Raw genomic sequence first — 12,189 nt, 5'->3', positions numbered from 1 at the left:
TTTAGACTGTGGGAGGAAACCGGAGCACCCGGAGGAAACCCACACACACACACGGGGAGAACGTGCAGACTCCGCGCAGACAATGATGCAAGCCAGGAATCGAACCTGGGACCCTGGAGCTGTGAAGCAATTGTGCTCACCACTATGCTACCGTGCTGCCCTGGTAGATAGTCGGTCAAAGCTCACATGGAGTTCCTTCCTCTTTTCCAACTGCGCTGGGTCCCTATCTTCTGCATACCTCCAGTATCTAATCTATTACCCTCTGACGTTCCAGACTCTCCTCTTTGTTTAGCCTAGCCTTGAACGAGATCACCTCACCCCTCACCACCGCCTTTAAAGCCTCCCAGACAACCGCCTTTGACACCTCACCCATGCAGTTAAAACCTACATATTCCTCGATTACTTTTTTTATTTTGTCACAGTCCCCCAACAGTGCCACATCTAACTTCCACCCTGGTTTCTACCATCCCCTTCTCCAGTACCATATCCACCCAATGCGGAGCATGATATGATATTGCAAATGCTGAGTACTCCGACCCTTTAACCACAGCCAGTAGCGCCTTCCCCACCATGAAAAGGTCAATCCATGAGTACACCTTATAGACCACTGAGAAAAACGAGTACTCCCGCTCCCTCGGATGCAGAAAGCTCCAGGTCCACCCCTCCCTTTTCGACCATTAGCCCAGCAAGCACCTTGCTGCCCCCCCCCCCCCCCTCCCCCAACTATCAGTTTGTGTGTGTCCAAGTCGGGATGGCCCCACACACCTTCTTCGCGAATCCCACATCGTCCCAATTGGGACAATTCACACTTACGAACATCACTAGCCTCCCCTCCAGAGCCCGTCACAATCACATACCTACCCCCATGATCTGCAACGACCTTCTCCATCTGGAACCTTTTGCTGACCATTACCGCTACCCCTCGAGCTCTTCCATCAAATCCAGAACGAAACACCTGACTAACCCAGCCCTTTTTAAGTCTCACTTGTGTATCAACTTGTTTTAATTGTTTTTCCCATAAATGTTTCACAACAGAATCAGAACATGAACTTTAAAATGAATTGTTTAATTTTTTTCCTTTCCTCATCAGTGAGGATCGACAATGCTGCAGAATGTAATCATTTTGTATTGTAGTCTCAAATTGTACTAATATTGATATCGTGCTCTGCTCTGTCCAAGTCTCAACCATGCATTTGTGAAGTAAAAGCACAGTCTGGTATAAAACTGAACACCAGGTAGTGGGGTTTGACAACCCAATCAAAGGTACATGAGCTTCATTTCATTAATTCATTAATAAAAGCTCCAAATGCAGATTTCAGAAGTGAAAGTACATTTTGTTAATCCAATATATCATCCAGGCTCCTGGAAGCAATATGCTTCAAGCCCCAAAATGAATAGATCAGATAAATGGGCATTTGATTTTAAACATTTACTCTTTCGGGGATTTTCACAGTAACTTCATTGCAGTGCTAATGTAAGCCTACTTGTGACAGTAATAACGATTATTATTATTTAAATTACTTGCAATAATACAAATTTTTTCATGGATCCCCGAATGTCCAAGTTCATATTGCTGCATTAATTACAGTAATTACCCCATTCTAATCTACTCCTGTTTACACAAAAAAAAAATCTGGATTCTTTTAAATCAGCCCTTGGAACATGAACAATCCTTCAGTCTAAACTGTTAGTTAAACCCACCTAATTCCAGAACAGAAAGTTATCCCACATCCAAGTGTGCAAACAGGAGCCTAATCATTTGGTTGAACATACAAACATGCCCAAACCCAAACTATGCAGAATGAAATTACTCAACATGAACATTCCCCAATTCCACTAAAATCAAGTGTCCAAGAAATAGACTGAAATTTGAACCTCCCCCCCCACCCACCCACACACACACACACCTCCCAAGTTGAAATTTTGCACAGTCCCGCAGTGCATAATAAAAATATATGATTAGATATTATTGTGTATTTGCATAGACAGTCTGGGGCGCAATTTAACAGGATAATTTTGTAATGGCTGTGATTGGCAGGGCGTTTCTCAACGGCCGCGTTGGCGAGATTGCAGTCCGTATTTAACGATACTTAGTGCCGGTAATGAGTCCCCGAGCTTCTCGCTATTATTGGCTGTCTTGCTGTCTGATTCGCTACATTCGCGCCTCAGCATCTTGCCCGCAAACAAGGGTGGGACTGCTTTTAAACACTCCCTCACCACTCACTGCAGTCAACACACAAGCATGGCAGCGAGCAGACCTGCTGTTAGCATTGGGGATGCCGACCTGGATAGGCTTCTTGACCCTGGGAATGAGAGACAGGCCATTCTGTCCCTCGAGGGGGTCGGAGGCCACCAATACCATCTGGGAGGCAGTGGCAGCGGGCTCTCAGTGTGGGCAGCATGGCCAGGAGGATCAGCCTTCAATGCCGGAAGAAGACCAATGACCTCCACCGAGTTGCAAGGTTAAGTTACCACCTCTTTCCTGGCATCAGTTCCGCCTGCCACCCATTAAATTCCCAAACCCCCATCAGCAAATCACTCACACCCTCCTCACACCGTCTTTGTGCTTGTTCCTCAGCACCCCCTGCCACTCAGCAGCACTACCTCTTCATGTCCAGTTACAGTGCCAACGCATGCAATCTGCATCTGCAAACTCCTCCAATCCATCGAAGAGTGCAGCTCACATGTACAAAAATATTCTTTCACCTCTGAAATCAGGCTCTCTTTGTCCCCACAGGAGAAAATAGCCCATAATAAGTGGGAAAGGACCAAGGGGGAGGGCAGAGTACCAGAGATCCGAGTCCTCACCTCCTTTGAGGAATAGGCCCCCGAAATCGCGGGGTTATCCGAGGAAAGAGCAGTCACCAACAGCGAGGTTGACCCGCGCCACAGAGGTGAAGATCCACTGCCCCTTCAGATTGCTGGTCTCCAGTGAGTTGTTCATCAGACAAAATAGTCCTCCCTCTTACTGACCACAGTTTCTTGCAGGGTTTCCATCTCATGGGGCCAGGCCATCTGGAGTCGTTGTTTCCCCCCCCCACCCAAGAGAGCGTGGCTCAGTCCGTGACAACCATGGCCGAGGGCCTCGACATCATGTCGCTTAGGGACTTCATACACAGCTGGGCACTGCCGGGGCACTGCAGAGCGTGGCCCAGTCACTGAGGACCATTGCTGAGGGCGTCAATACTACGGTGCAGTCAACAGGGAGGCACCAGGACTGGCAGAGCCAGATGATGCAGAGTCCATTTGTATACTGCCCTCACCATGAAGTTCCTGTATAACATAAGCAAACAAATACTTTGTAAATTGGTTGAATGAGATTTTTACTTTTTTGAATTTTTAGTGTTTTAGCTGCTCCGCCGTCCCATGGGGACCACCAGGGCCTACAGGAACCGTCAGGGCAGAAGAAACGCTGGAGGCCAACCCGGGGCCTGCCACTAAGGAGACAACAGCAGGCAGAACAGGGTGGCACTGCGATGCCAATGACACCGATAAGTCAACCAAGGCCCTCCGACTCCAGGCCCTCCAGAGGATTTCCGCCAAGGGCATCAAAGACCACGAGGCACGAAAAGCAGCAGGCTGCATCCAGCTCTGATGTGCATCCTGCGGACACGTCTAGTCACAGCAGTCAACTCTGTAAGAACAGGAAGATCGAGGATCACTGATTGGGAAGGCGGGAGGTCACTAGCTGTAGCTTGGGGGAACGGAGTTGGAGGTGTTCACAATAAAAAAATGTTACACTTGATACATGTGAAGCCCCTGTCACATTAATCTTCACAGCAGGCCTGCCTGCACCCCCTGCTCGTGTTGACCTCTGCTCCCCAGCACAGTGGTCCAAGATCAAATGCCCCTGATGCAGACTTCGTTCAGAGGATGTGTGTGAGCGCACTGTCAGCAGAAAGACAGGAGTCAGACTTTGGCATAAACTGAGGAGCACCAGAGCTAATCTCACAGTGATTTATCATCACTCTCCTGCCTTGTATTTTGACCCACTGATAGTGCCAACACAGGCCCATCCACCCTTGGGTGATGTTACACATCTCCTTGGACGGTGGAACAGGGTAGTCAGAGAGGGGTGGGGGCACATTTTGAGCAGATCGCTGCACCGCTCAATGACAGCACAGGTGACACCATGGGCCTCGCTATATTGGGTATCCACTTCAGTCTCCGGCCACCGCACTAGGATCAGCAACCAGGACCTCAGTGGGTACTCCTTATCCAGCAAGAGTAAACCTCCCACCCTGGGGTGGTCCTCAAAGACAGCAAATGTCCCAGGACAGAGCTGTCATGCACACTCCCTGTTTAGCAGACACACACGTGCATGATCCGGATGTGGCGGTTGCACACGAGTTGGAAGTTTAGGGAGTGGAACCCCTTTCTGTTAATGAAGGGCACTCCCTGGTACCCCGGTGCGTACAAGGTGATTTGCATGCCATCTATTGCCCTCTAGAACTGGGAGATCATGGCGATGGTGGCAAATCCTGCAGCTCGGTCATCTTTGTGGACTTGGTACAGTTCAAATATGATATAGTCAGCTGCTCAGGCATACATGGCATCCGTGACCACACAGATGCACTTGTGGGCTGTAGCAGGTGAAGTGCCGCACAAATCCCCGCTCGAGCCCTGGAATGAACATGTGGCATAGATGTTCGGGGCTACGGGGACCTTGAAGGCCACCGGGGGAGAGTGTCCTTCACCCTCCATGGGGTGCCATCCATGAGGATGTGGCACATGGAGTCTCCTGCAATACATGCTGTCCATCATGTCCTTAGAATACCAACGAAGCCTGAACACTTTAGGCCGTCGCTGGCGCCCCCCCTCTGGGCTCCTCCTCAGTCTGATGAGTGGCCGGGTCTTCAGAGTGTGCGGCGGCTTCCCTGTACTTGGGGTGCCACCGCACACTCTGAAGACCTGGCCACCCATCAGACTGAGGAGGAGCCCAGAAGACGGCTTCTTGCTTCAAAGCTAATTGCCTTCTGGACTCGTACGTCCCCCTGAGCCCAGTGTTCCAGAACACAGGTATCTTAGAAAAAAAATGTCCTCTATTCCGGCTGCAGAATAGGAAGGAAACAGCAACTCAGCCTCCAGACCAGACATTTGCAGCCACCAACAGGAGCAAGCAGCAAACACAACCTGCAAATATTTTAGTTTTTAAATAGTATGAAAATACGAAAGACAATACAACAATGACACCAATCACTTGGCACCCAGAACACACTTGCCTGCCTGCCTGCCTGCCTGCCTCCCTTCCACCCTAACCACCCCCCACCCCCACTCCCTCCCCCCACACATGACCTACATGAGCAGAAAGGCTCACCAGCCCACCTGAAAGGCCGCTCAAACACAGAGCACGGCGGAGGAGAGATAAAACCACTCCCCCCATCCCAAGAGGCACAGTTCAGTCCAGAACAGGTCCGGCACATTATAAACAGAGCCAAATACAGAACACTGAAATAAAACACACAACAGGCAGGAAAATAATGACACCTCTTGCACACCAAAGACAAAATCGAGACAAAAAACAAAAAGAATACCTGCCAACTGCTCAGTCAAAGGGAGTTAAGCGACCTTCAGAATATAACCAAAAACAAGGTCTGTCCTGGAAGTGTTTGGAGGGACAGACAGGCAGCAGCTGTAGTTGCTCCTATTATGGGTATCCACAATATTAAAAATGGCTTCAAACCCACACAGATGAAACCATTCCCCCCCCCGCCAACACCCGAGCTGGAAGCCTCCCATTCAAGCCCAGCCCACCTGAGAGCTCCGGTGCCCTTGAGCTGCATGCCCAAAAATGGATATGGCTACTCACCTCCTCAGTTCTCCACAGCAATCATTGCACTAACTTCACATTTTTAAAAAGGAGTACTAAACGATGCCTGCATGATTTCTCACTGAGGAGCCAGTTCATTCCCGGGAGGCTGTTACATTCGACTTCAATATTACCATTGAGATGGAAATTGATGCAAATTGGGGTCAATGATATGCTCGCCATATTTGGGCAAGATCCAGAACACGCCATCGGGAGCTGGCCGGTTACATGGCAAACTGATTCGCACCCAGCGCAAATCTCGATTTTGGCCTTTCCTGCTATTTAACCGGCGCACTCAGATCCTCTCCGGGCGCAGCGGTTAAATTGTGCCCCTGTAATGAATGGGCACGGATATCACCCAGTACCATGTAACTGACAGTATTGGAAACAACTGGTATTCATATTGCAGCCTGTACTCAGTTAAATATTCCAAGATGATCTACAGAAGCGAAACATCAGTACTTGAAAGCAGTTGATTGATGGCACAGTCAAATGTGCTCCTGAAGGAAGCTCCTAAATGAGGAGAAAAGTAAGCAAAATTGGGAAGTTTAGCAGTTTCCCAAAACAGCATGCGTCATCCATGGACCAATGGCAGCACTCTCCCTCTAAGTCAGAGTGTTTTCAGTTCAAGTTCCATTCCAGAAACCTGAGCACACAATCTCAGGCAGCTATCAACCAATGCAGTACTGAAAGAGTGCTATACTGTTGGAGGTGCCATTGTTTGAGATGTTAAACTGAGACTTTAGCGACTTTCTCAGGTGGCTGGAAAAGATCTCATAGCACTATTTTGAAGAGGAGATGGGGAACTTCCCCAGTGGTGTCACCAATAATTAGCCATCAACCAACATCACTAAAACTGGTTATCTGGTCATTAGGACATTGCTTCTTGGAACATTGCTGGGTGCAAATTGATGGCCACATTTCCTACAACAGTGACTACACTTCAAAAGTACTTAATTGGCTATAAAACATTTGGGAAATTCTGGGATCATGGAAGATGCTCGAGCACTGGTGGGAAATCTGCAGCCCATCTGGGTTCGGAGTACACCCACGAAACATTTTGATGACAATTGCACATGTAGTGTTGCCACATTCTGCTGGTTTCCATCAGTATGACTAAAGTGATATGTATTGAAAGCAAGGGCACATGACGTGAGGTACATGCTGATTTGATTGCACACAATATTGACAGTCATGTGCTCCCTCTGCATCCAAAGTGTAAACATTTATTTGGGTTTTACCATTTGAAGTTAATAGTTTTATTAATATATGAATGACTAAACGTTTTCTATCATTCATTATGAAATATTCCACATGTATTCAATCTTATTCATGGGGTAATGGTGAGTGAACATGGCCAATTTCAAATTTGCAGTCCACTGAGATGATGGAAGGCCACTCACGCAGCCCACTCACCAGCCAAGTTGCCCATCACTGCTAGAGAAACAAAAGATTGTCTTCCTTATTTTTTTCATCATTGATTATAGAGCCAGTAGAGAAGAAAGGGGAGAAAGGAATAGTTGTATAGGTCAGAGTAAGAACTCTAAATTGGGATGCAAGTGGAGGCTGCACTGATAGAGGACAAAGGTGACAATTTCAATTCAATAAATTGCAATAAGGAGCTAATGGAGGTTAGCATTGACAATTTCACGGGGATGGTACTGCCCAAGCCACTATAACTGACAGCCCTGTGATCAATGGACATCGGCATCTTTTTATCTAATAATCTAAAGATCTGGACTAATAATCAAGATTGTGTGTTCAAATCCCACCACTGAATTTGTGAATTTGAAACTGGATTGAAACAGGGGCTGGTTTAGCTCACTAGGCTAAATCGCTGGTGTTTAAAGCAGACCAAGCAGGCCAGCAGCATGGTTCGATTCCCGTACCAGCCTCCCTGGACAGGCGTGGGAATGTGGCGACTAGGGGCTTTTCAGAGTAACTTCATCGAAGCCTACTCGTGACAATAAGCGATTTTCATTTAATTAAAAGCCAGTATCAGTTGTGGTGACCACAAAGCTAGTGGATCGCTAACAGGTTAACTTTTCCCTGGTTTTGCAGAAAACCTGCAGTCCTAACCCAGTCTGTCTTACATGTAAGTTTAGGCCTGCAGCAGTGTTGTTGACTCTAAATTGCCCTCTTAAATAGCCTACCAAGGTTAGATGAAACCACTGCAGAAAAGTACAGGAAACTAGACAGATCTAGGCATCAGATTTAAACACAGCTAAAACCAAAAGACCCTGAAAAGTCCTCCTCTGGGTACATGTGTCAAAACTGGGAGACACAAATCAACAAACATCCCAGACACCTTATGCCCAGGTCACAACAGGACAGGTCCGACAGAGGAGGAGGCACAGAGGTTATGCAGTCAGGAGGCAGCGGCCCTGGAATTTCTCAATAATTGATTTTGGGCTTCATTAAATTTCATAGCGCCAAGTGAAACGTGAGCCAGGGACCACCTATTGATTACAACCTACAGCCCTCCCTCTGATGAAGCAATATTCCTACATGTTGAAGAAGCACTGAAGGTAGTAATGCATATCACCACGGATAGAGCTGGCCGAGTCCTTGAATTTAATTAACAATTTTGTTTAGCAAAGTGATTCTGGAATTGCAATCCAATTAGCCATTCTCTTATTTTTAACAAGTGAATCCCTTGCTAGCGTTCTGCTGTATGAATGTGTTTCTGCCGTTCCCTTTGTTGTGTCCCTTTTTAAATTCCACCCACCCCTATTTCTAATGACAAATCCATCCCTGAAGCGTTACCGGGTGGCCCTGCTCTTCCCGCCGATGGCGACTGGCCAGCTGAATGTTCCCAGCATTTACTGTGTTTGTTTCAGGTTCTCTCAATTCAACTTCCCTTGAGGTAGGAGCAGCCTCTGTTATTGAATTAACCCTCCCTCTGGCCAGTTCCAGTCAGGATAACAGATTGCGGCCTTGTCCCAGTAAACAGCCTGTACCTTCCTGGTGGTGCCCGACATAGTGCCACTCCATCCGCTCAGGCCCTCGCTCGGCCGGGCCGCACGTTACCACGGCAATGTGGGCGGAGCCAAGCAAGCGGCTGCACTGAGCCTGCGCCAAACTGTCCCATCCGCTGGCACCTTAAAGCGGAAGTAGGTGAGTATCAGCGAAGATGCAGCCCCTCCAGACAGAGTAGGCCCGAAACACAACATAAGGAACACTTGCATTGCTGTAGCGCCTTTCCTGACCTCAGGCACATCCCAAAGTCCTTTACAGTCAATGGAGTAGAGACAGGGATCATTGTCTGAATTTGCAGGGAAAAGGCAGGAGAGTGGCACCAGGTGCATTACTCTTGTTTTGTGAGAGCCACAAAGAATCCAGCACGAGTCTTCAGGATACAAAGAAATAACATTTATTTACAATAGCCTATATACACCCACAGCAGCAACTTCCCTTGCAGCTAACTCCTTTCTCTCTGCTGGTTCCAAACTGGCTAGCTTTATTTATGCAGGGAGTCTGCTAATGATTTCTCCGCCCCCCTCATTGGGGAAGCTCATACTCCTACAGGATTGTGGGATTGTCATTAGTCCCCAGCCAATGGTAAGCAGGCATGTTTTAACATCCCTCCCCCCCCCCCCCCCCCCCCAAAGTCCAAGTACTTGTGCACAGCGTACTTTTGCGGCAATGTCCGGAAAAGGCTGGTGCAAAGTCTCCGGCCCATTAGGAGTTCTGCGGGAGCTACCCCAGTCACTGCATGGGGGATGGTCCTATATGAAAACAAAAAACGAGCTAGTCTCGTGTCTATCGACCCGGAAGACTGTTTCTTTAGGCCTCGTTTGAATGTCTGCACTGCGCGCTCCGCCAACCCATTTGAAGCTGGGCGGTAAGGGGCAGTGCGGATGTGGCGTATGCCGTTCATCTTCATGAACCTCGCAAACTCCTCACTTGTGAACGGAGTGCCGTTGTCCGTGACCAGCACCTCGGGGAGGCCATGCATACTGAAAGACAAACACATCTTCTCGATTGTTGCGTAGGACGTTGTGCCTCCCATCTTATGCACCTCTAGCCATTTAGACTGGGCGTCGATTAATAGCAGGAACAAGGATCCTTGAAAAGGGCCAGCGGAACCCACATGCAAGCGCGCCCAAGGCCGCCCTGGCCATTCCCAGTGATGTAGGGGCACGGCCGGCGGAAGCTTCAGATGCGCCTGGGAGTTGTCTATGCTGCCCACCATACAGGACTATATGCCGAACCTTTGACAGGACTGGCTCCGTCGGGTTCCACTCACGTGCACCTTCTCTGCACGGGGTGCAAACCTTCGCGGTCCACCCGATAACCCAGGTAGACTACTTCCTTCACCTGAAAAACGAACTCCAGCCACCGAAAAGCGTCGAAGGACAGCCTCCAAATTTTCCAGATGTTCCTGCTCCGACGTCCCTGTGATCAAAACGTCATCCAAGTAGACAGCAATACGCGGTAAACCTCCCAAAATGCCCTCCATAACGCGTTGAAAAATAGCACAGGCAGAGGATACTCCAAAGGGCAAATGTGTATATTCATACAGGCCCCGAAAGTATACTGCGTTCGAAGAAGATGGGCGACTCTACCACTTTTTAAGGGTTCCTTTTGGTGTCACGAATAGGGTCTCGGTCTTCCAAAGGGAGATGGACCGAATGGTCGACCAACACGGTTTACGGTCAACCTTCCCATATCTCGACAATGTCACCATCTGCGGCCACGACCAGCAGGACCACGACGCCAACCTCCGCAAATTCCTCTGTACCGCAAAACTCCTTAACCTGACCTACAATAAGGATAAGTGCGTGTTTAGCACCGACCGTCTAGCCATCCTCGGCTACGTAGTGCGTAACGGAGTGATAGGCCCCGACCCCGAACGCATGCACCCCCTGATGGAGCTCCCCCTTCCCCACTCCCCCAAAGCCCTCAAGCGCTGTTTGGGCTTCTTTTCATATTACGCCCAGTGCGTCCCCAATTACGCCGACAAAGCCCGTCCCCTCATCCAGTCCACCACCTTTCCCCTGTCGATGTAGGCCCGCCAGGCCTTTAGCCACATCAAAGCAGACATTGCAAAGGCCACGATGCGCGCTATCGACGAGTCCCTCCCCTTTCAGGTAGAGAGCGACGCATCTGATGTTGCTCTGGCGGCCACCCGTGGCCTTCTTCTCCCGGACCCTCCACGCTTCCGAAATCTGACATTCCTCGGTCGAGAAGGAAGAACAGGCCATAGTTGAAGCTGTGCGACATTGGAGGCACTATCTGGCCGGCAGGAGGTTTACCCTCCTCACAGACCAACGGTCAGTAGCTTTCATGTTTGATAATGCACAGAGGGGCAAGATAAAGAACGATAAAATCTTGCGGTGGAGGATTAAGTTGTCCACGTACAACTACGACATCTTGTATTGTCCTGGGAAGCTAAACGAGCCTCCCGCTGCCCTGTCCCGCACAAGTGGACCGGTTTCGAACCCTCCACGCGGACCTCTGCCACCCGGGGGTCACCCGCTTTTTCCATTTCATAAAGACCCGCAACCTGCCCTACTCCATCAAGGAGGTGAGGACAGTCACTAGGGACTGCCACATCTGGGCGGAGTGCAGCCGCACTTCTACCGCCCTGAACGAGCGCACCTGATAAAGGCTTCCCGCCCCTTTGAACGTCTCAGCATGGACTTCAAAGGTCCCCTCCCCTCCAACAACCGCAACACGTACTTCCTCAACGTGATTGACGAGTACTCCCGCTTCCCCTTCGCCATCCCCTGCCCCAACATGACCACAGCCACCATTATCAAAGCCCTGCATACCATCTTCTCCCTGTTCGGTTACCCCACATACAATCATAGCGATCGGGGGTCCTCATTTATGAGCGACGAGCTGCGTCAATTCCTGCTCAGCAGGGGCATCGCCTCCAGCAGGACGACCAGTTACAACCCCCGGGGTAACGGGCAGGTAGAGAGGGAGAACGGTACGGTCTGGAAGACCGTCCTGCTGGCCCTACGGTCCAGAAATCTCCCAGTCTACCACTGGCAAGAAGTCCTCCCAGACGCCCTCCACTCAATCCGGTCACTTCTCTGTACTGCCACGAACCAAACGCCTCACGATCATCTCCTGGTTTTTCCCAGGAAGTATTCCTCAGGGACCCCAATCCCGACCTGGCTGGCTACCCCCGGGCCCATTCTGCTCCGGAAACACGTGTGGGTGCACAAGTCGGATCCGTTGGTCGAAAGAGTCCAGCTACTCCACGCGAATCCGCAATACACATATGTGGAGTATCCCGACGGCCGACAGGACACGGTCTCCCTCCGGGACCTGGCAGCCGCCGGATCTCGGCCACAGCCCCCAGCACCAGCCAACCCCCCCCCCCCCCCCCCCCCCCCCCCCCCCGACACCCACTGCCCCCAGCAACA

General features: G+C 49.9%; 1 protein-coding gene across 5 annotated transcripts in view; it reads right to left on the bottom strand.

Moving 5' to 3' along the window:
• spidr (scaffold protein involved in DNA repair) overlaps positions 1 to 8,871 on the bottom strand; it is a 417,755-nt gene extending 408,884 nt beyond the window's left edge. For 3 of the 5 annotated variants that reach the window (XM_038809295.1, XM_038809300.1, XM_038809296.1), the window contains exon 1: positions 8,770 to 8,871. In XM_038809295.1, coding sequence (XP_038665223.1) covers positions 8,770 to 8,790 — 21 coding nt within the window. In that variant the 5' untranslated portion in view covers positions 8,791 to 8,871. The other 2 variants (XM_038809297.1, XM_038809298.1) reach the window with 2 other exon arrangements.
• Positions 8,872 to 12,189: the final 3,318 nt, after the last annotated feature.

Source organism: Scyliorhinus canicula, chromosome 10, assembly GCF_902713615.1.
Source record: "Scyliorhinus canicula chromosome 10, sScyCan1.1, whole genome shotgun sequence".
NCBI lineage: Eukaryota > Metazoa > Chordata > Chondrichthyes > Carcharhiniformes > Scyliorhinidae > Scyliorhinus > Scyliorhinus canicula.
The sequence above is the reverse complement of the archived record's forward strand: the minus strand, read 5'-3'. Positions and strand labels throughout refer to the sequence as shown.